The sequence below is a fragment of the Coenobita brevimanus genome, chromosome 87 (genome assembly GCF_032717465.1).
Source record: "Coenobita brevimanus isolate Jiangsu-jjx chromosome 87, ASM3271746v2, whole genome shotgun sequence".
NCBI lineage: Eukaryota > Metazoa > Arthropoda > Malacostraca > Decapoda > Coenobitidae > Coenobita > Coenobita brevimanus.
The window spans coordinates 16,418,086-16,443,794 of NC_137040.1; the positions used below are offsets into that span (position 1 = coordinate 16,418,086).

The window sequence follows — 25,709 nt, forward strand, 5'->3', positions numbered from 1 at the left end:
AAGAACACATGGAATTCAATTTATTTCATTTTGAAAGGCTTCTAAAGGTTTGTATTTCACCCTTATTCACTTGAGGGTGGCTCTCCATTCGTGACCTCAGCATCTCTAATCAATCCCATGGTGCTAGTGAGGGATGACTTGCCTTTATCACGTGGCTCAGCTGGCTGATTATACAAACATCCTACTTCATCTTTATCCTTTGAAAGGAGGATGGTGGACTGCAGAAGGAAACTTCAACTTATAATCTTCCAACTTCGCATTCAGATGAGCCTGAGATTCCAACAACAGCCTGGGTAATGTTGTAGGACCTCATCATCCTAAGTCCTCTTAAATCTACCTACTGGAACTCTGCCCCGTACACTTACAAACATTGTCTTTTCACCCATTTTACATCTTCCACTTCCTCTACAGGTACAGATCACCTCAATATCCCCTGCACATCATATCTTCAATGGCTTCAATTCCTAGCTAATGTCCCAGCAGCTCATTTGTAATTCTGCCATTCTGGTTCTCATATACAAACTCATCACTTAATACACTTCTTGAACACCAATGTAATTTTTAAGAATTTGAATTTTAAAAATATTAAAAACTGCAATCAGTACCACTGCCAGCAGAGAACTTCAGAATTTTATCAAGCTGGCTCTTGATGTTGTAAACAAAAGAATTCCCAACACTATGTTACACACTTTGTTGTGCAAATAAAACACCTTGATCTTATTACCATATGATTTTGACCTTTGATTAAATGTTAAGTATAATGCTTCCTCTTCTTAACACCACTGGATGCTTTGCTTTCACAGCTTTTTTCATGGAAGCCATTGCAATGCTAGATGACTTTAGAAGTGAAAGCCACAGAGTAATGAGGATGCAATGCCAGGCATGGGTTGGTAAAAAATGACATGTTAACTAGCAACCCACTAGAGTACTGGGAGACGTCAGCTGTTCAGAGGTCAAAAACTGGAGAATGGCTTGAGTGAAAAATTGGGCAAGGAATCAAATAATAATCCATACAGATTCTTGATAAGTCCAGCATTTTAAAAGCTAGATTTCTGACAGTCAACTGTACCAATTATTCAGTCAAATACACAATACTGTAAATAGCTGAGTTACATTTTCCATGTAAGGCAAGGGAGCATTGTACCTCCATTATCACTGCACACTGAAAATACACAACTACATCCTTAGTCAGCAATATACTGTACATCATTCCTGTTGTTGTTATTGTTATTCCATCTTGTGAACTTGGTGGACTGTACAGTATGCTGAAGGTGCCTTTCTACCTCAGTACACCACCTTTCTTTCCAGACATTGTACACAACAGCAAACATGCTGGATACTTACACCATCTTTCAGTTCATGAGCTAGTAATCATATCGTGCTGCTTTCTCTCTGGAAAAGAAAAAAAAAATGCAATTAAGATAAATCACCAACCTTATGAAGGTTTCATCTTAATGCAGTGATTGTACATTATACAGTTATTCAAGTAACTGAGATCCTGATAAAGCAAAGGGAATCTGAAAAAATTTTTACATTAATGGACACAAAATAAAAATAAAAATAAAACTCTCAAAAAAGTGGTTCTTATCATTTCCTATCTAATATGTAATTAATACAAATGAGAAAAAAACAACTACTGAAATTAAAAAATTGCTGTATCTACTGATGAATCTGTGCAATTAATCTGTGCAATTTAATCAAAGCACTTGCTAATGGTGCTATTATGATGTCTGTCCAAAAAGAAACCAAACTTTTTTAGTGTAATGGCTTGCCGGCTTAGTTTGATCACAACGGAAGCACTGTATCATAGTGACTTTGAGCTTTAGTCTAACACTTGCCGAATCATGTCATATCACTTAGTCATCAAGGTATACAGTATGTTCTCAAGTGAACGTGTGCTTTGTGCACTAGGCAATTTGTTGCAAAATCAACACAGAAGAATCATGAGGGGCAAACTGTTTGCATGACATCCTGTTTCAGATTTGAAAAAACTTTTATGGAGACTTCGTATGTTGCAACAGGCTTAGGGGAAGGATTGTTTGAGCTGTATGCAAAGTCACAAGTGGTTCCAGCATTTCAAATCAGGAAGAACACCCACTGAAGACGATCCCAAATCTGGACGGCCTTCCATATTGAGACAACAATCACATTGAGAAAGTGTATGCTGTGATCCGTGAAAATCGTTGCCTGACTGCCTCCAAAGCTTCCAAAGAAGTAGGCATTTGTAAAAGTTCGTGCCACACAATTTTAACCGAAAAACTGAAGATGCATCGTGTTGCCACAAAATTTGTGCCACATCTGCTGGCAGATGAGTAAAAACAAAACCATGTCACAGTCAGTCAGGAGCTCTTTGATCAGTCAAATGCTGTTGAAAACTTTCTGAAAAATGTCATTACAGATGATGACATGTGGGTCTACAGCTACGATGTTAAAACAAAAAAGGCAGCTGTTGCAGTGGGCTAGAACACCATCACCACAACCCAAGTCAGAGTTGCTCAAATGTGAAGGTAATGTTGATCATCTTTTTTTTTTTTTATTGAAAAAGCACTGTTCATCATGAGTTTGTTCCATGTGGTCATGCAGTAAATACTGTACTGAAAAAATTTTTACTTGGACATCCTGAGGTATTTGAGGGTGGCAGTGCAAAGGAAGAGGTATGAGGCATGGACAAACAAAACATGGATGCTGCAACATGATATCCTCAGTCAGTGACAATGTTCCCCCAACACCTGACCATCCTGCAGTACCTGTTAAGATCTGGGATTCACTTTCTTTGACTTAGTCTCAAACGATTTGGAACTTCATCAGAAAGGCTGGTCCTTCCCTGACATCTGTTCCCGCCTTTGGCACAAGCTGCTGTCACTCTTGCACTAGGCATCGTGACTGACATAACAAACCTGTATTTTATGTTGCAGAACCCACAGTCCTTGCTGCATAAAACCCAGGACTTCAAGATATTTAGGTCCACAATGGTCCCAGTCTGGTGGGGGTCTGTGAGACACGGCTGCAGCCTAGCATTCAGCTGCACCTAGGGAAGTACCTGCTTCACAGATCTGAGTCCTTTCAGAGTAAAGGTGGAGATATGTTACTCACAGTACGGAGGACTCCCTAAGTATGCACTGAACCCTCACTGCTGGGGGAGTTGGCAGTCAGTGCGCCCCTTTACTCTGGTGGGAATCTGTTTTAATATGCTACAACCCATGGGGATGTGGCACAATAGGAACTCCTACACTATTTCCACCAGCTGCCAGCCCCATTCTTCATCATAGGTGACTTTAACCCGTCCCATCCCAGAGTTTTCTGGGCAGTGGTACGCCCCAGTCCAGACATTTTTGGACTTTTTTTTTGGGGGGGCTCAAACATCCGCTTTTGGTGAGAAACATCGAAAATTCATAGAGAAATCGCTCACCTGAGGTTTAAAATACTCGATCTAGGTACGAGTACCTCCTTACCTGACTGAGTTTTCTAACAGGCTGGCACCAAAGAAAACGAGTTCTATGGGAGGGTAACTATTTTATCCACTCATAAACAGTATTTATTTATTTAATTGGTACGAATTTATATGTAGTACAAGAGTATATTGGTTTTCAAACAGTAATATAGGCATTATAAGCATTGTTTCACTCACAAACTCATCACCATTCATGACCTTTTTTTCCCACATTACCTGATCATCATTTCTGACTGTTTCTTCCTCTAATGCTATGTAAACTTTGTCCTCCACATTGTCATCGATTGGGGAATCATTCTGGCCCTGAATGTCTTTATTGGCCAGGTCACTGGTAACAGGTGAATTGCCAAGACAATGGCGTGCAGGGGGGGGGGGAGAGGTTATGCAGTGTAAGGCATTTTGTAGAGGAATAGAGGAAGGTGTCCCGTGTATACGTGCCAAAAATCACTCGCGAAATCACTTGCGAAAATTGAAAATTGTGCAAATTAGGGACCTTGCAATGCTGCTGCGTTAATTCACGTCTCCGGGATATGAGTGCACATCATGTGAGGACGTGAATTCACGTCTCCGGGACGCGGCGGGTTAATGCCCACCGGAGTCTCTGGACTCATTTAATGCCTCTGGTTTCTCCCTCTTCCAAGCTCTCTTGGACTACCCCCATACAGGCTTCTTCTCTCCTCCAGGTATGGACACATGCATCAATACCCATGCCAGGAAAGCCTTGGTCCTGGATCGCTGCCTCGCTGATGCTACCTTTCAGTGTCCCAGGAATGAAGTAGGCCCATACATGAGTAGTGATCACCTGCCAGTGTTTTGCAGCTTTCCTGCCTTGTCTCCAAGCTGTCCAGTGAATGTCATCCTCACTCAAAGCCCCAGGTGGGGTGGAAGCCTGCACTTACTGTCAAGTTGTTAGTTTGCTTTCTGGGACGTGGGGGTTTTCAGGACATCTCTGCCAGGTTACTACCCTCTTGGCTGAAACCAACAACCAACTTTCAGCAGTATACCTGCCACTGTGTGAAGCACTCTGGTGTCCCCTTGTGGTCCAACACATGTGAAGCCAAAGTCAAGACCCACTGTCAAGCTTGGCATGCCTGGAGTCACAATCCAAGACCTGCTCTTAGAAAATGATATTGCCACCTTGATGCAGTGTGCACTAGGACCCTTATTTCTGCAAACAGGAAGACCTGGTACTCATTCTGCGCTAGTTTCTCCTTGCCCGTTCCTCCTCATGTACCAAAAAGTTCTTTAAGGCGATGGCTGGATGCCCGACTACATAAAACCCCAATACCGTGATGGTGTGGACTTCTTGGATGACTTTTTAAAGGTACACTTCCTAGCATCATTCTTTCACCCCTGGTTTGGCATCCCATCCATAAACATCTTTCGCCATATAAAAGGAAGATATTCAGCAGTGTATTTCGTCTCACCCAACTCAAAACTGCACTGTCCATTTTCAACCACTGAATTCGTCAGAGCACTGCCCTCTCTCTGCCCCGGCAGGGCAGTGGGCCTGGACATGGTGGCCAAAGGATTTTCTTCTGCACCTAAAACACCACCTGTATGATTGCCTCCTAATCATCTTCAACCACAGCTGGCAATGGGAAGTGTTCCCAAAGGACTGGAAGAAATCCATGCTGCTGCCACTTCCTAAGCCTTGCCTGGACCCCTTCCTTCTGTCCACTTACAGGCCCACTGTCCTTCTCTCATGTTAGGAAACACAAGGAAAAGATGGTAGCCAATCATCTCTCATGGTGGCTGGAAAAGTGTGGGTTCCATCCATGCAAGGTCACCTTGGGTGTCTTGTGCCAACTGGAACACCTGGTTCATGACATGATCATTCTCACCTTATTCACAAAATTACTAAGGTGAAGAGGTCTCACAACTCAGCTCCTCACCAGGGCATACTTTCAACCTCACCCACCATGGGGTCTTTGGCCCGCCTTTGGCATGACTCTCCAACTTTTTCACCGGACACAGTTAAATTGCATCTGCTGGTGGAGCTATCTCAGGCCCACGTCACAGCTGGTAGGGGGCGCCTCAGGGATCAATGCCCAGTCCACTCTTGTTTAACATCTTGATGTTTGATCTGCCTCAACCTGCTAATGACACACTGTATACATTAATGACATCACAATCATCAATGGGGCTGCCTCCCTTGAGGTGGCCTAACATCACTTTCAATCAGCGGTTTCCAGCTTTTAGGAACGGGTCCACATGTGGCAGTTGAAAGTCAGTGTCCCCAAAAGTGCCCTGATGAGTTTCACCCTACATCGCTAGGCCTCCCACCTCATGATCATGATGAACACATTACCAGTCAACTGCAGGAACATTTTCCCTGGCATGCACCTGGATGGGCCAATCCTCACTTGGAGTTGTCATAAAGACTACTGTATCTCCGAGCCTCAGGTACCAGGAGACTTGGCATCATGAAGTGTATTCCACAATTATGTTTTAGGAAGGGAAGAGGTTGTGTAGATCAGATATTCATTCTTTGATCTATAGTGGAAGAGTTTTTAGGGAAGGGAAAGAAGTTGTATGCAGCCTTCATGGATTTGGAGAAAGCATATGACAGGATGGATAAACAAGGATTGTGGAAAGTACAGTGCCCTCGCGCAGTGAATGAATTCAGAGTAAACAATTTGCCTAGTGAATGAGCAGGGGATAATTAGGTCCACAAAACCATAACGAATGAGTTGAACCCCAAGTGAACGAAATCGGGGAAAGAGTAGGCCATAACTGCCATCTCCCATACTGAACAATCCCCCCCTCCCTAGTAGACGCTGCACAAGAGGCCAGATCTGAGCAATCTGTTGAGCAGAATCCAATGGAGGACAAAGATTTGCTTATGACAAAGATCAGTAATATTCTAATGGCAGTGGATGTTCTGACAGAAGAGGTCAAGGCAAATGAAACCAGCTACCTTAGGACACAGGAAGTGCTTAGTGAAGTTTAAACCACTTTTCGTTATTATACTGAAAGGCACAATATGGAAGTCAACAGAAGATAACATTTATTACACGCTACTACCGAACTCAAGAACAACAGGAGCCAATTGCCTCTACATCATCTGCTACACTTCCTAGGGAAACGATGATAATGTCAGTGGTGTCATCTTTGGACTTGGAAGGTTTTGTGGGAGAGGTGAATGAGGCAGAGACACGTGGGGAAGTGGTTCAGTCAGGTGATGAGGGCGAGACTGGTGGCGGGAAGGAAAGAGTGGAGAGTGATGTGGCGGGGACACCCTAAGTGTATCTTCCTGCCTGGGAACCACTTGTATTGAAGCCAGTCTGGACTGGCATCTGCTCCATTTAGGGTATCTAGCCATGTGTTTTATACTTTATATATCTGTACTGTATGTGTTTGAAATGAGCTCAGGAGTAGATATCTAGGGCTCAAAAAGTGGACTTTGAGGGAGTGGTGCCGCCCATATGCTATTTTTCCCACAAGGTATGTTGTTCACAGTGAACAAATTCACAGTGAACGAGCTCGTCTGCCACTGTGTGAGGGCACTGTTTTAAGAGTACAGGTAACTCGCACGGAACACGATCTCACGGAACGCGCTCGCAATTATACACGGTAAGGGCTGGGATACATATAAGACAATGTAAGATTAAAAAACCATTATGAAAACTACAAATTAACGCGGGAGAGGCCTTTGAAAGATCAAATCCTCGAACGTCACCGCAGCGCGCGGTTTGTTTTGATTACGTGACGATCTAGGCGGGAAATTATTCAGTGAGTGAGACATTCCCGAGTACAGTAGCACAGTATTTGTAAGTTAAATATTTACAGTACTGTACTGTTCTGGTAAGTTTATGTGCAACTTAAAGTACTATTAAATAACGTTAAAGCAAGAAATAAAGTCTTATAACCAGTTTACCTGATAGGCCTCAGAATATTGCCTTTTTTATTTGTTCGTTTTTTCCACAGTACTGTACAGTATTTGTAAGTTAAATATTTACTGTTCTCGTATGTACTGTACTTGTAAGCACTTAAATAAAGTTAAATCATTAAATAAAGCCTTGTAACCAGTTAACCCGAATTACAGTATATGATTGCCCATGATCGGCGTCGGAATATTGCCTTTTTTGTTTGTTCGTTAAACTCTTACTGTACTGCTTTTCTACAGTACAAACTGTATTTGTAAGTTAAATATTTACTGTTCTAATATGTACTTGAAAGCAATTAAAGCATTAAATAAAGCCCTGTAACCAGTTAACCTGATTTATATGATTACCCATGATCGGCGTCGGAATATTGCCTTTTTTGTTTGTTAGTTAAAGACTTATAATAAGAGAAAAATACATTTTTGTCTTGGTATCTTTACCTATTTGCTCAGGTTTGCTGTAATGGTTTGGATCATTTGATGCAATGCAACTTGTAGAAAACTGTGAAAACTTTCGGGATGTGAACGAAAATCTGGGACATGAGACTGACCTTGACTTCACCCTCTCATGTATCATTTGTCAGTTCACCACCTGCTATCGTGATGAGTAGATGTACGATTTTTTCGCTCGTGGCCATGCCTAACCACACATAGTTACACCTATTATCTCGACCCAGACAGAAAATACAATCTTTTTCCTCCCTTGCAAAACACAAACAACCACCCTGTTAACGAGACAGCAATATATATTGCGAAAATAACAAGGTAAAATGATAAAGATGAACGTAAAATGATAAAGATGAACATGTTATGACGGAAGAAGTACGTTTTCCCCGTCTGTAAACATTTATTTCTGCTTTGTATCTGTATTCGTAATAATTAGACTTATTGTTGGTTCTGAAACTGCATTACAATTCTATTTTTTGCCATTCTCGTGGTGTGGGAGCTGGAAGTTGTGACACAACTTCCTTATTGCTAATCGGACTGACCCTCCACTTTATTCTCCCGTGGCAGAGTCTAGCCTTGGAGGACGTGCAGTTTTCTCATTAAGGACTGAAAATTCAACTCTTTCGCTCCCTTTTCCAAGCATGGGCACAACGATAACGTACAAAATAACTCGAAACTACCATAAACATATATCAAAAAGGTGAAAATGTATTCATAACATTTTTTTTTTCCAGCCATTCCTAACAGTACTGAAATCATTCGATATCACAGTACTGCATTTCTAAGTTAAATATGTACTGTTCTGGTATGTACTTGTATGTTAAAGCACTGGTACCAGTTAACCTGATTTATAAGATTACCTATGATCGGCGTCGGAATGTTTCCTTGTGTTTACGTACAGTATTTGTGTGTTGAAGTTTTCCTCTGGAGTACTGTATTTGTGAGTTATAACATTAAATACACCTTCTAACCACTTAAAGTGCTTTCTAGTGATTACCAGTGACAGATAACAGCAAAACAACACATTTGGAGGGTCTAGGGAGCAAAATACGGAGTAGTTTAAATATACGCGATTTCGCACCTAACACGGCACCATAGGAACGAAACCCACGTGTTCCGTGCGAGTTACCTGTATATGGAGTAGATGGGATGTTGCTGAATGCCGTGAAGAGTATGTATGAGGGTGCTAAGGCTGTAGTGCATGTGGATAGTGAACTGGATTAATTTTTCTATTTGAAGGCTGGATTGAAGCAGGGATGCGTCATGTCTCCATGGTTGTTCAATCTGTATATGGATGGAGTTATAAAAGAGATACAAGGTAGGGCAGTGGATGTTGGAGCAGCCCTAATGTGAGAGGGCAGTGTTTGGAAACTCCCTGTACTGTTGTTGGCAGATGATCCTGTGTAGTTAAATGAAGATGAAGGAGAGCTGCAAGGCTTGGTGGATGAGTTTGGGAGAGTGTAAGAAATGGAATCTAAAGGTGAATGTAGGGAGGGGTAAAGTTATGGTCTTGAAAGAAGTGAAGTCAGTGAATGTACTATGAGGGTGGATGAAGACGAAATGGAAAATGTGAGTACATTTAAGTACTTGGGTAGTGTGATGAGTAAGTTTAGAGGGTGAAGTGCTTGAAAGGGTACAAAAAGGAAGAAAGGTTACTGGTTCCTTGAAAGCAGTGATAAGAAACACGGAAATGAGCAAGTTACTACATGACAGTATTGTGATACCAACTCTAACGTATGGAAGTGAAGCTTGGACCTTGTTGGAGGGACAAAAGTCAAGAGTGAATGCAGTGGAAATGAGTTATTCGAGAGGAGGATGTGGAGTCACGCGGAGAAATAGACCAACAAATGAGGATGGAGGGAGTGTTGAGGTGTGGATGTGGATGACAGGAAGCATGAGGAGAAAAACACCGAGGTGGTTTGGCCATGTGGAGAGGACGGAGAGTAAGAGACTGATGAGGAGAGTGTATGTCAATGAGGTGGAGGGGGGGAGAAGGAGGGGGAGGCCAAGGATGAGATGGAGGGATGGAGTGGAGAGGTATATGAAAGAGAGGGGTGTGACCTGGGAGCAGGGCAGTGAAATGGCGGAAGACGGGGCGACATGGAGGCGATTTGTTTGTGGCCACCCCTTATGGGATTAAGGCATCTGGCAATAGATAGACCGATGTTGGGGGGTCTAATCATGGCCTTCTCCTGGCCTATAACCACCCCACCATCCTTGGCACAATAAATTATGGGTGTTCCACCTATAGTTCTGCATCTGCTACCCAGTTCTAGAAGCTGGACACAGTCCAAAATACAGCCCTACGAATTGCATCCAGTGCATTTTGGTTTTCCCCAGCAGTGTCCTTGTAGACAGAAAGTGGAATCTCCCTGTTCCATATCTTCAAGATGAAACTAATGTGCTGTCACTTCCTGGCCATTTAGCAGTTTCTTCCTCGCCACCCCCTACCAGCACTCCACGGTAACACAGCAGTCGAACCAGCCAATCCCAACTTTGCTTGCCAAATCCTGGCAACCTCTTTTGGCGTAAGGTCTCTGGGTGTACCACTCATTATCTCATTCCTCACTCCACCCCCACCTTGCTGCCAAACCTTAAGACCAGTGCTCCCCCATCCACTCTTGGAGAGACCTCTCCTCTTAAATTGCCCTCCACCTCCAGGAAACTTTCCACAAATCCAGCAACAGCCACCTCACTTTCCAACTCTTTCAGAAGCTGGCAACTACTACCTATGCTGGGTTCCTGGGGTTTACAGATGGCTCCCACACCTTGGCCCTCACAGCTTCTGCAGCGGCGAAGTAGATGATCCATTGCAACAAGTGGAAATGTTTGGTGGGAGAGAGACATAGGCTAGAACTTGAATTCTTTATTTTCTCTAACATTTCAGGATACACTGAATCCATCTCAGAGAGTCAGAACAAGAACTGATAGACCCATGACATTTTTACCTCTGGAAATTCCCTCCTCCATCTCGTAGAACAAGAACTGATAGAGCCGTGACATTTTTACCTCTGGAAATTCCCTCCCCCACCTTGTATCACAGCCCGACTGGCTACCTCTATGAATATTCTGTCATCCTACCCCATCCCTGATTGTCATACAGTGGTATCCTTGGTGTATACTTACATAAGCTGAAAAATCTCTCTTTATGGTTTGTTAAATTTTTTACACAAATGTGAACTGCTTCCAATATATACCTCATTTGTTTATTCTGATCTTTCTCAATGACTGTAGCTTCTTCACACTTGTGCAAATGACTGTACTGATCTATGTACAACACTGGGGAACTAGATATTCTGCGACACAATACATCTGCTTTGTGTTATGCTATCCATGTATCCATACCTCGTCCTGTTTCCCCAATGTATGTTTTTTTGCATCCACTGCACAGTATGCTGTATACTATTATGTTCTCATTTTTACTTCCTTTAACTTCTGTTATAGCTATCTGTTACTGCTGATAGCTGAAGCCTTGGCTGAGTTGGGGACAGATGCAATCTTGTATTGTCAATGACTGACTGAACACTGGCATTATCAATTTCCTTTTTGATGATGTCAACAGCCTCCCTTTTTAGTTTTAACAACATACTTACCAGATTACTAAGCTTCTTAAAGGCTTCTATTATGTATCAAACCTCATTCTCTATAAACTCATTACAGTGCAGCCTCATTATATGATAAATTGCTACAACGATAATTAAATAGTTCTACCTTGTCTCGGTACAACGTTAGGGGGTGGAGTTGATGGTTTCCACCACCAGGCATTAACTTTTTTTTTTTTTTTTTATAACAGAATGGAGGAAAGAAAAACAAATGAATAAAAAAAAATAATCCATACACCAGATTACTGGTGTCCTCTGTTCATAAAATATCTGTAAGTTAGACTTGAACAGCCGTGGGTTGAAATTTGGAGGGAAACGACTCTGGGGAAATGAGTTCCAGAGAGATGCAGTTCGGGGAATAAAAGAATTCTGATAGGCAGAAGTTCTGCAATATGGCTGTGTGACATTCCAGTCATGAGCGCTACCAGATGCCCGTGTAGCATGAGGAAAGGCATGGAGAGGTGGCACCATGGACGCAACTACGTCTGAGCATTTGCCATAAAAATATCTGTAAAATAATGCAAGGGAGGCAACATTCCTTCTTACTTGCAGGGGAGGTAGTTTATTTGTAATGGCAGGGTTGTTAATAATTCGAACTGCTTTCTTCTGAATTAAGTCTAGTTGTTTTAATGAAACCTCTCCACATCCATTCCACAAGAGTGAGTAATATTTATGCTGAGAGCGCACATGACTCTCATAAATTATTGCCAACTGCTCAACAGTGAAGAGGTTACGGACTCTGTACAATAATCCAAGTTTTTTTAAGGCGGTTTTAGCAAGTGATCTAACACGAGAGGTCCAGCTGAGGGCAATGTTAAGTGAGACGCCAAGAATTTCAATACTTTAGGAGATGGGAATATTAGTAGCACTGAAGGTAATGTACGAATCTGGCAATATCTGTCTTATAGTAAATTGTATATATTTAGTTTTACTAGCATTAAATGAGACAAGGTTGTTTTGTCCCCATTCACTGATCGTAGAGAGATCTTGATTTATGGAGATGGCTGTACTGAGTTGAGAGGTAGAGACATTAGACTTTGTAAATGGGTGTCTGAGTGTGAATGAACTATGTAGTGCTGCATTATCTGCATATGAGTGGATGGGACTGTGGGTGACAGATAAGAGATCATTAATATGAACCAGGAATAGGGTTGATGCCAGAACTGACCCCTGCAGCACGCCTGCATTAACTGAGTGAAAATTGGAATATACATAATCTACTTTTACTCTTATTTTCCTGTCACTAAGAAATGAAGAAATCCATCCATACATCATACAATCCTACATTGCCCCATGAGGAGTGTAGGAGCCCGGGGCTAGGCAGCTGGTCCCGACATTTAAGATGAGAGTGACCAGCCTCACTCATCCCTGAGTGGCATTACATGAGCAATCAACCCTAACCACCCCTTGGATATAAACCTTCACCAGCTCAATCCGATTGGAGCACAATAATTACCCACTAAACCACCAGGTGCCAAAATTTGGTTATATGGTTACCACCCAGCGTAGTAAATGGTTTCCTGGTGCACAGGAAACCATTTGGCTTGTCACTCAGTGTTGAGTCACCCACAGGCTGAAGGAAGTGGAAAGATTGAAGGAAAGAAAGACAGAAGAGGGAGTGTAGAGTCACCCATAGGCAGAGGGACAAGGAAAGAATGAAGGAAAGAAAGTCAGAAGAGAATGGAAGAAAAGAAGGATGGAGAGGAAAGGGCAGACACCCGAGAGCAGCACTACATCGAGTCAGTGGATGGTGAGTGCCCACACCTACCACACTATGAAGAAATCAAAAGAACAAAAGACGTTAGTCCATAGCAAGGGAGTTTGGACAGCAGGGAACGGTGCCATACTCTGTCGAAAGCTTTAGAAATATCAAGAGCTACTGCATGAGTTTCTCCATGTAGATCAATTGATTGATGGATGGTATCAGTTAGGAGATTGAGTATGTCAATGGTGGATCTTTTGTAGGGAAAACCATATTGTCTATCACTAATTAAGTTGTTGGATTCAAGATGTTTAACAATGTGCTTATTAATTAAAGTTTCAAATACCTTACCATGAGAAGATGTGACAGCTATTGGTCTGTAATCAGAGGGGTCAGAGGAACTTCCTTTCTTTGGAATTGGGTGAAAATTGGCTTCTTTCCATGAATTTGGGAATAAAGAAGTATGTACGCATAGTCTGAATAATTTAGCTAGAACAGAAGCAAGTTCAGGGGAACACTTTTTCAAAACAATTCGTGGAATTCCATCTGGCCCTGGAGCTTTGTTGGTAGGTAAATTGTCTAGGATGGATTTTACATGTCTTGTCTGTATATTAAGTGGGGCAATTTCAGGAGAGTCAAGTTCTAATACTGAGACATTCTGGCTGGTATTGTCTATGGCAGAGTTTCTGGCAAATGTACTGGCAAAAAAAACCGTTTTCCCAAATGGGTCATTTGTAATGTTGCCATCTGAAGATTTTAGTGGGGGAATGGAAGACTTGTTAAAGTTATTATTGAAAGAATTAAGAGTTGACCAGAATATTCTATTGTCATTAGGGTTATTAAGTAGTTTTGATGCTTGGTTTTGAAGAAAATTTGATTTAGCTAGATTCATTGCAGCTTTTGCATGATTTCTAGCAATTTTAAATTGAGAAAGTGATTTGGATGTTTTTTATTTTAAGAAAGAGTTATATGCTAATGACTTTTGGGCTGTTGCTCTGGCACAGTAGCCATCAAACCATTTTGAAGAGTTCGATCTTTTAGTGAACTGTTGACTTGGTATGAATAAATCCATACCGGCTAGTATTAAGTTGCGAATGTGGGACTGGGTAGAATTGGGATCACTAGAGAAGAAAGACTCCCATGGAATGTCAGCAAGATAATTTGCCCTATCAAAATGCCATCGGGTCACCCTTACAGGTTCAGAATGGGGAGGTGTGGGGGGGTTAACTAATGAAGCTTTGATGAGATTGTGGTGACAGTACCTCTATCCTGTATTGATCTGGATTATTTGTCAAGAATAAATCCAAGAGATGGGCATTATGGTCAGGCTTATCAGGTATTCTGGTTGGTTGTTTTACCAGCTGGGTGAGATTAAACGATTCTCCAAACAGCTCACACTCTAGACCAGCATCGTCAGTCCTGGCAGAATGCAATAACCATTCAACATTATGTATGTTCAAATCACCCAAAACGGTAATTTTGGTGCTACTCCTCAAGTAGGGTCTCATCTTTGAATCCCTCAAAGCCATCCAAAACCACTGACACTGTACCATCACTGTTGGCAGAAACCAGCTCAGGTGTGCAATAACGATGTTTTTTCACTGAAAAATACTTGATAATGGCAAGAGTGCAGATTTTCATCTCAGTGATAAAACTGCTATAATCAAGGAATCACTGTAATTCTTTTCCATTACCATCTGCTGTTTTGTTTGCTTCTTTTACAGCTTCACTGTACTTACTGCACACTGCCAGCTGTATTTATACACTGAATGTCTCAAAATGGCTGCCAATGTATGATGTTAGTACTATACAGGCGGTCCCTGTGTTACGAACAGTTGACTCAAGATTTTTCGACTATGATGGTTACTTTCAGTACAGTATGGAACTCTATTCAATAAATTACATGAGATATTCAACACGCTATTATAAAATAGGCTTTGCGTTAATGATTTTGCCCAACTGTAGGCTAATGTATGTGTTCTAAGCATGTTTAATATGCTTGGCAGGCTTGGCTAAGACATGATGTTCGGTTGGTTAGGTGTATTAACCCTCCCGGGCATGAAGACACAATTCGCGTTCTTTGGGTGTTTCCTGGTAAGAACACAGAGACATGAATCGAGTCCCAAAGCAGAAAAAATTTGCCCAAAATTAAGTTTTCGGCCAAATCACGTCAAATTTTGGTGCGTCCTAGTAGGCCACTCTAGCATCCAAAGTAAATATTTGGCAACCCTGTGGGGCCAGACATGGGGCAGTGCGTATCAGTAATCACAGTATTTCACCACCAGCCGAGCTGAAGGGTGGCGCTCCGTCCGTCATCCCTTTAAACCACTCTGTTTTCCCCATCCCACCCGAGGCAGAGGCCACGATTGAAATATCGTTATTCTATAGTGTTTGTGACTATACTGTGAAGTGATTGTGTTTACGAAATATACATATATTGTTTGTAAAGCATTGGGGCCAGTTATCAGCCGTCAGGCAGAAATCGTGTTTGCTATAGCGGGGTTTGCCACTCTGCTTCACCCTGCCCCAAATGATGTGAGTATTTTACCTATATAGTGAAGCCAATGCTTATATTGTGTGCCAATGCTTATATTGTGTGAAATCTATAGTGCCTGGATTAGTGAAATAATTTAGCAGGCATTACGTACGCCACAGAGATACGCCGTAGTCAGTAAGGGAATAGGCGTCACGTATGCCATAGAGTTGGGAAGGGAATAATAAAGGAGGTTGGGATGGAATCATTGTGACTGCTATACCTGCATATGGTTTAGCGTGAAATATATGTATATAGTGCAGTGAGTGTTCGTGGAGAAATATATTGGGTGCATTGACTGACTGAGCGCAAACATAATGCAAGGAGGAGAGAAAACAAATATGCCACACAACCTCATACTTTTCAATGAAAACGTATTGTACCGTTCTCAGTGATATATTGCATACTGTTTAGTGTAAAATATGAGTATATAGTGCAGCGAGTGTTCGTGGAGCAATATATTGCGTGCACTGACTGACTCAGCACAAACACAGCGCATGGAGGAAAGACAACAAATAAACCACACAACCATGTACCTTTCTGTGAAAAGGTACTGTACCGTTCCCAGACAGTGATATATTGCGCATCGTTTAGTGTGAAACAAACATATATAATGCAGCAAATGTTTGTGGAGAAATATATTGCATGCATTGACTGACTTAGCACAAACATAGCGCAAGAAGGAGAGACAACAAATACACCACACAACCACATACTTCAGAGAGGCTCTTGAGGCTCAGGTGTGCCTTGTGTGCCATGGCGAAGATGAGGAGGGACACAAGTCATGTGTGTCTTGTATGTAATGTGCCGCTTTGCGTGGGTGATTGTTTCGAACGGTACCATGCCAATCAAAATATTTCCTAGTAGAGCACACACACACACACACACACACACACACACACACACACACACATGGGTCGCCGACAGAGACAGACCTCTTCCAGGAACGTGGGGAAATAATCGCTCAATTACCGACGAAAGGAAGCTGAGCCTAATTGTGACTGTGTTAATGAGTGCATGAGTGCTGGTCCTGTTGGACAGTAATAAAAAAAAAAAAAACGCGGTTTCGGTCATAAAAAGGGCAAGATAAAGTGAAAACAGAAGTCTCCATATGGCTGAATCATGGAGGAAACGGATGGTGCATTGTTTACGATCAGTGATAAAGAATTTGAGGGCTTTTGTGAAGAGGATGTGGGAAAAGGAAGTATTAAGTTGAACCAGACAAGAATATCAGGTGTAAAGAAAACAATGGAGAGGAATGACCAGGAGATTAAAAAGGTATGGGCAGTGATTAAAGAGTTACAGGAACGGACCATAGAGCAGGAAAACGAGATCAAAAGTTTAAGGAGTACACTGGAAAAAATCTGTACACGTAGTGATGAACAAGAAAGGGAAGATACTGAATTAAAAGTGAACAATGAATCAGCCTCGAATGAAATAAAACAGCTTAAGAGGGATAATAAGAGGTTGGAAGAGGAAAGGGACATGATTAAAAGCAAACTAGATGAGTATGAATCCAAATCAAGAATACAGGAAGAGCACATTAAAGAAATCAAGAAGCAACATAAGGGGTGGAAGAAAATTCAGGAAGAGGGAAATGTAAATTTGAGAGAGATTATAGACCAACAAAGCAAGGAAAAAGTGGAGAGGGAAGTGGTTAGGGTGTTGAGAAGTAGAGAATCTTTAGTTAGAGAGCTTGCAGATAAGAAAAAATGTATAATAATTTCAGGAGTTAAAGAAAAACGTATGACAATAAGATCAGACAGAGAAAGAGAAGCACTGAGTAAGGTTAAAGAAATAATATCAATAGTCATGGAGGAAAACAATGAAGCTCAAGAAGAGATTGAAGAGGTGTTTAGGTTGGGAAAGTACAAGGAAGGTGGGGCAAGGCCATTGAAGGTAAAGTTTAAGTCCCAAGCAACAGTTAACGAAATTATCAGTAGAACATGGAAACTATCGGATAAGGAAGGGTTTAAAAATGTTTGGATAAGGAGAGATGCAAATGAGGAAGAAAGAGCTAAAATAAGAGACTTAGTAAAGGAAGCAAAGGTAAAAAACGAACAGAGAACGGAGAAAGAGAAGACAGTGTTTTATTGGAGAGTCATGGATCAGAAGTTAAGGAAGTGGTACCGGCGAAGAGAAGGAGAAAAGAGGGTATAGAAAACATCAAAAATCATTGGAAGGTGGCATATACTAATGTTGATGGTTTAATATCGGCAAGGTTAGAAATCAACGATCTTTTGAGGAGACATGAACCTAACGTTATGTGCTTTGTAGAGAGCAAGTTAAGAGAAGAAACTGATGTTCATATGGGAGATGGTAAATACAAACTGTGGAGAAGAGACAGAAAAGAAAAAACTAGGAGGAGGAGTGATGATAGCAGTGAAGAACAACATAAATGTACATACCGTGGAAATAGCAGAAGGCAGGGCCGAAGCGATAAATATGAAATTAGAAACTGGAGAGAATAACCAGCGAGATATGGCAGTAGGGTATGTTCCCCCTAAGACAAGAGCATGGAGTGATGATGAATACCAGGAAATGCTGTCAGATATTGCATGTTATTTACAGAAAATGATTGAGAAAAGCGACAATATAATTTTAATGGGTGACTTCAATTGTAAAGAGGTGAACTGAGAGGAATGGGACTCAGGAGGCAGTGAGGATTCATGGGGCACAATACTGTATTATTAAATATAGCAATGAACAATGTGATGACGCAATGGGTCAAAGAAGAGACAAGGTTCCGAGGTAAGGACACACCAGCAAGACTGGACTTACTGTTTACCAAAGAACCCGATGCAATAGAGTCCTTGAAATATCAGTGTCCTATTGGAAAAAGTGATCATGTGGTCACTGAGTTCCAGATGATAACAGGGAACGTGGAGCCAAGAGACGAGTTTTATAGGCAGGGAAGGTACAACTTTGGGAAAGCAAACTTTACAGGATTGAGAACATTTTTTGAAAATGCAGACTGGAGAAAATTCAGAGAAACAACAGAGATACAGGGGAAGTGGGATATTTTTCTAGACCTGCATAATTCGGGAATGGAAAAATTTGTGCCAAGGGTAAAGGGGAAAAAAGCAGGAAAAAAAAAGTGGTTTAATAAAAGGTGTATGATAGCAAAAACAGAGAGAGACACGGCGTGGAACAATTGGAGAAAGAGAGGTAACAACAGAACAAAGGAAGAATATAAAAGAACTAGAAATGAATACACAAGAATACGCAGAGAAGAAGAAAGGAATTTTGAAAAATGTATGACAGACAAATGTAAGGATGAACCCAAACTGTTTTATAGATTTGATAATGGCAAACTGAAACAAAAGGAAGAAATCACCAAACTGAAAGTAGAAGGAGAGGTCTATAAAGATGCAGCAATGCAAGCAGAAATGAATGAACAAACGTTTCCAGTCAGTTTTCATTAATGAAAAGGAGTTTGTGGAAGCAGAGCTAGTGACTAGAAATGTAGTGATAAAAGATATAAAAGTGGAAGTACAGGAAGTGTATAAATTACTGGAAACTCAAGATGTAAGGAAAACCCCAGGATCAGATGGAATCTCTAATTGGGTACTGAAGGAATGCAGAGAACAACTGGCAGATAAGATTCACAGGTTGATTGTGTGTTCTCTGGAAGAGAGGAAAGTGCCTCATGAATGGAAAATGGCAAATGTGGTACCAATTTATAAGGGAGGAAACAAGGAAGAACCCCTGTATTATAGACCATTGTCCCTAACCAGCATGGTCGCAAAATTGTGTGAAAGAATTCTGAAAGACAGATGGATAAAATATCTGGAAGAGATGAATATTTTGGCTGATAGTCAGTTTGGATTTAGAAGTGGAAGGTCATGTGTTTCCAACTTGTTCAGTTTTTACTCAAGAGCGACTGACGTGCTTCAGGAAAGAGAAGGTTGGGTGGATTGTGTGTATTTAGATTTGGAGATGGCCTTTGACAAGCTACCCCATAAGAGACTAATGTGGAAACTAGAGCATATAGGAGGACTGAAGGGGGAACCTCCTAGAATGGATGAGAGACTTTTTGAGAGATAGACAAATGAGAACAGTAATAAAGGATAAGATGTCTGGATGGAGGGAAGTAACAAGTGGAGTCCCACAGGGCTCGGTGTTGGCGCCAGTAATGTTCCTGATTTATGTAAATGATATGGTAGCTGGAGTGAACAGTTATGCAAGTCTGTTTGCTGATGATGCAAAGATCATGAGGAAGGTAGAGGTTGAGGAGGATTCCAAAATGCTGCAGGAGGATCTGGATAGGATACACGAATGGAGCCGGATGTGGGAAATGAAATTCTATCTATCTATTGCCAGACGCCTCAATCCCGTTTGGGGTGGCCACAATCAAATCGCCTCCAAGTCGCCCTGTCCCCCGCCATTTCACTGCCCTGCTCCCAACTCATACCCCCCACTCTCATATACCTCTCCACCCCATCCCTCCATCTCATCCTTGGCCTCCCCCTCCCTCTTCCCCCCTCCACCTCACTCACATACACTCTCTTCGTCAGTCTTTCACCCTCCATCCTCTCCACATTGGCCAAACCACCTCAGTGTGTTCCTCATAACGCTTCCTATCACATCCACATCAACACCACAATGCTCCTTTATATCCTCATTCGTCAGCCTGTCTCTCCACGTGACTCCACAGGCTACTCTTAAATAACTCATTTCCACTGCTTTCACTCTTGACTTGTGTCCTTCCAACAATGTCCAAGCTTCATTTCCGTAAGTTAGAGTTGATATCACAATACTGTCATGTAGTAACTTTTTCACTTTCATGCTCACTTCCCTGTTTCTTATCACTGCTTTCAAAGAACCAGCAACCTTTCTTCCCTGCTGTACCCTTTCAAGCACTTCACCCTCCAAACCTCCATCCTTACTCATCACACTACCCAAGTACTTAAACGTACTCACATTTTCCAATTCCTCACCATCCAACATCGCTGTACATTCACTAACTTCACCTCTCTCAAAGACCATCACTTTACTCTTCCCTACATTCACCTTTAGATTCCGTTTCTTACACACTCTCTCAAACTCATCCACCAAGCCTTGCAGCTCCCCTTCGTCTTCACTCAACAACACAGTATCATCTGCAAACAACAGTACAGGGAGTTTCCAAACACTATCCTCTCTCACCAGGGCCACTCCAACATCCACTACCCTACCCTGTACCTCTTTACTTCATCCATGTACAGATTGAACAACCATGGAGACATGACACATCCCTGTTTCAAACCAACTTTCAAAGAGAAAAATTCACTTAGTTTACCATCCACACGCACTGCAGCCATCGCACCATCGTACATGCTCTTCACAGCATTCAACAACTTCCCATCTACTCCATATATTCTTAACACTTTCCCCAATCCTTGTCTATCCACCCTGTCATATGCTTTCTCCAAATCCATGAAAGCTGCATACAACTTCTTTCCCTCCTCTAGAAACTTTTCCACTAAAGATCTAAGAATGAACATCTGATCTACACAACCTCTTCCCTTCCTAAAGCCTCCCTGTTCTTCTCCAACTAATTTCTCTTTTCAATGCAAAGAAATGTAAAATATTGGAAATGGGTAAAAGTACCAAGAGGCCATCATTGAATTATTTGATGGGTAATGAACCAATCACAAAAGCGAGAGAAGAGAAAGATTTGGGTGTGCTGGTCCGGGACGTTTGTCACCTGAAAAACACATTAACAAGACAGTTAGAGACCCCACGAGCATAGCTCATTTCCTGTATGTCACAATTAGGTAAATACAATTAGGTAAATAGACACACACACACACACACACACACACACACACACACACACACACACACCCGGAGAGATGTCCCAGGCATCGCTCCTGACCTTGAGTAGTTTCAGGAATTTTGTCTGTCCTGTCTCCTAGGGTCTCTTTAAATTTAAAATAATGAAAGTTGGTAGACTACCAAAAATGTAAAGATTTGTTGGCAATAGTATACATGAATGTTTGTGGCTTATTGGTAACAGCTGTTTAGGTACTTGATCGGTACGTTAAAGATGGCCGAAAATGTAAACAATGAGGGAATGGAATTTCAAGGATTTGATGCTAATACTAATGTCATGGACCTAGTGAAAACATTAATTATGAGGATTAGTGAACTCGAAAAAAAAGTAGAGAATCTAGTGATAAAGGATGTGTCAGGAAATACGGAAACCACCATCCAGAGTCTAATCCAGTCCAACGAAACAGCCAATGAAGAGATTAAGAATTTGAAGCGGGAAAATGTTGAACTGAGGAGGAAACTTGAAGAGAGTACTAATAAAGCGGAGAAGGTGAGTAATGTACTAGAAGAACACAAGGCAAAGTGGGCACACGTAGAGGAAGAACAGAAAGAAGTGGTCAGCTTAAGAGAGATCATCCAGGAAGAAAGGGAAATGAACAAGAAAGAAATGGAAGAAAATGTAGTGAAAATACTGAAGAAAATAGAGAAAATAGTGAGAGAAACTGTAGAAAGGAACAGATGTGTGATAGTATTTGGAAACAGGGAAGAGGAAGAAAAGGTTAGGTTCGCAAGACTCGAGAGAGACACGAACATGGTGAGAGGAATATTAGGCAAGATTGACCCCAGAAGGAAACAAGTGGGTAAAAGAAATTGAGGAAGTAAGGAGGATAGGGCCTTATAAGAAAGGGGAAACAAGACCAATGAGAGTCAAGTTTACATCAGAAAGTGTAATAAATGAGATACTTAAAGTGACCTGGAAATTAAGCAAAGAGGCGGGGATGGAAAATATTATAATAAGAAAAGATCTGAATGAAGAAGAAAGAGAAGCTTTAAAATCATTAAAGGAAGAAGTAAAGGAAAAAAATGATAAGAGGACAGAGGAAGAACGTAATACTTTTTTTTGGAGAGTATTGGATATGAAAGTAAGGAAATGGTATTTAAGGAAATAGAAGTGAAGGAAATTAGGGGGATGGTTGTGAAAGATCAGAAGTTGAGGAAGTGGTACGGACAGAGAGTAGGAGAGAAGAGGGTATTAATAATGTCAAAAATAATTTGAAGGTGATATATACTAATGTTGATGGTTTCATATCGACAAGGATCGAAATTAATGATTTCTTGAGAGAACATGAACCTGATGTCATGTGCTTTGTAGAGACCAAATTAAGAGAAGATATTGATGTTCATTTGGGAGATGGTAAATACAAACTGTGGAGAAAAGACAGAAAAGAAAAAAGGGAGGAGGAGTGATGATAGCAGTGAAGAACAACATAAATGTAGATACTGTGGAAATGGGAGAAGGCAGGGCTGAAGTGATATATATGAAATTAGAAACTGGAGAGAATGTTAAGAGAGATATGGCGGTAGTGTATGTTCCCCCAAAGACGAGAGCATGGAAGGATGACGAATACCATGAGATGTTGTCAGATATGGCTAGCTACTTGCAAAAAATAATTGAGAAAAGCAATAATATAATTTTGGTGGGTGACTTTAATTGTAAAGAGGTGAACTGGGAGGAATGGTACTGGGAGGCGGCGAGGATTCGTGGGGTACTATGTTATTAAATATAATAATGAATAATGTGATGACGCAGTGGGTCAAAGAAGAGACACGGTTTCGAGGTGAGGACACACCAGCAAGGTTAGATTTACTGTTCACCAAAGAACCTGATGTAATAGAATCATTGGAATATCTCTGTCCTTTGGGAAAAAGTGATCACGTGGTCATTGAGTTCCAGATGTTAATAGGAAACGCCGAGCCAAGAGACGAGCTTCATAGACAGGGAAGATACAACTTTGGCAAAGCAAATTTTACAGGATTGAGAAACTTTTTTGAAAATGCGGATTGGAGAAAATTCAGAGAAACAAGAGAGATACAGAGGAAGTGGGATATCTTTCTAGACCTCTATAATTTGGGAGTGGAAAAATTTGTACCAAGAGTAAGAGGGAAAGAAAACAGGAAAAAGGAGTGGTTTAATAGAAGGTGTATGATAGCCAAAAAAGAGAGAGATAAGGCGTGGAACAATTGGAGAAAGAGAGGTAACGACAGAACAAAGGAAGAATACAAAGAACAAGAAACGAATACACAAGAATACGTAGGGAAGAAGAAAGGAATTTTGAAAAAGGTATAATTGACAAATGCAAGGATGAACCCAAACTGTTTTATAGATTTGTTAATGGCAAACTGAAACAAAAGGAAGGAATCACCAAGCTGAAAGTAGATGGAGAGGTCTTTAACGATGCGGCAATGCAAGCAGAAATAATGAACAAACGTTTCCAGTCAGTTTTCACTAAAGAAAAGGAGCTTGTGGAAGGGGAGGGAGTGATTAGAAATGTTCCGGTGATGAAAGATATAAAAGTGGAGGTGCAGGAAGTGTATAAATTATTAGAAACTCAAGATGTAAGGAAAGCCCCAGGACCTGATGGAATTTCTAATTGGGTACTGAAGGAATGCAGAGAACAACTGGCGGATAAAATTCACAGCTTAATTGTATGCTCACTGGAAGAGGAAAGTGCCAAAGAATGGAAGAGGGGCAAATGTGGTACCAATTTACAAGGGAGGAAACAGGGAAGAACCCCTGAATTATAGACCAGCAAGTCTCTAACCAGCATGGTCGCAAAATTGTGTGAGAGAATCCTGAAAGACAGATGGATAAAATATCTGGAAGAGATGAATATTTTGGCTGAATGTCAGTTTGGATTCAGAAGTGGAAGGTCATGTGTTTCAAACTTGTTGAGCTTTTACTCAAGAGCGATTGATGTGGTACAGGAGAGAGATGGTTGGGTGGATTGTGTGTACTTAGACTTAGAGAAGGCCTTTGACAAGGTACCTCATAAGAGACTAATGTGGAAACTAGAATATATAGGAGGACTAAAGGGAAACTTCTGGAATGGATGAGAGACTTTTTGAGAGACAGACAAATGAGGACAGTAATAAAGGAAAAGATGTCTGGATGGAGGGAAGTAACAAGTGGAGTCCCTCAAGGCTCAGTGTTGGCGCCAGTAATGTTCCTGATTTATGTAAATGATATGGTAGATGGAGTGAACAGTTATGCGAGTCTGTTTCTGATGATGATAAAGATCTTGAGGAAGATAGAGGTTGAGGAGGATTGTAAAATACTGCAGGAGGATTTGGATAGGATACACAATTGGAGCCGGACGTGGGAAATGAAATTTAATGTAAAGAAATGTAAAATATTGGAAATGGGTAAAAGTACCAGGAGACCATCACTGAATTATTTTTGGGTAATGAATTAATCACAAAAGGAGAGAAGAGAAAAGATTTGGGAGTGCTGGTCCAAGATAGTTTGTCACCAGAAAAGCACATTAACAAGATAGTTGGAGAGACTTATAAGCTCTTGACTAACATAAGAGTAGCATTTCATTATATGGATGAGGAAATGATGAAAAAATTGATAGTGGCCATGATCCGCCCCAGGTTAGAATCTGCAGCGGTAGTGTGGTCCCCACACAAAAAGAAAGATATAAACAAGATTGAGAGAATACAAAGAACAGCAACCAAGATGGTCCCCAGTCTGACAGACCTGTCATACAGAGAGAGGCTGGAAAAACTGGATTTGCCTTCGTTAGAGGAAAGGAGAAAGAGGGGAGACATGATTGCGGTGTTCAGGACCATGGTGGGAGTAGATAAAATTGACAAAGAAGATCTGTTTGTATGGGATAAGAGAGCAACAAGAGGACATGGAATGAAATTGAAAAAGTCAAGCTGCTTGAAGGATATCAAGAAATATAGCTTTCCTTACAGAAGTATAGACTTATGGAATAGCCTGGACAAAGAGATCGTCCAGTCTAAAAACATAAACGAGTTTAAAGTTAAATTCGACTTATTGAGAAACAGCGACGGAAACCCACGAGCATAGTACATTCCGTGTATATCACAATTAGGTATATTCTTAAATATTTGGAACGACTTAGACAAAGAGGTGGTGCATGAGAAAAACATTCATGTGTGTAAAGGTAGACTTGATAAATGTGGATATGGAGACAGGACAACACGAGCATTGCTCAATTCCTGTATACTACAAATAGGTAAATACAAATAGGTAAATACACACACACACACAGGGATTCAATCTAGACGGACGTGTGACACCG

At 41.2% G+C, this 25,709-nt stretch overlaps 1 protein-coding gene across 1 annotated transcript in view; it reads right to left on the minus strand.

Annotated features, from left to right (window-relative positions):
* Positions 1–1,271: 1,271 nt before the first annotated feature.
* beag (IC cytokine homolog beag) overlaps positions 1,272–25,709 on the minus strand; it is a 498,741-nt gene continuing 474,303 nt past the window's right edge. Inside the window, exon 11 of the mRNA XM_080280996.1 lies at positions 1,272–1,392. Coding sequence (XP_080137122.1) covers positions 1,365–1,392 — 28 coding nt within the window. The 3' untranslated portion in view covers positions 1,272–1,364. The remainder of the gene's footprint in view (positions 1,393–25,709) is intronic.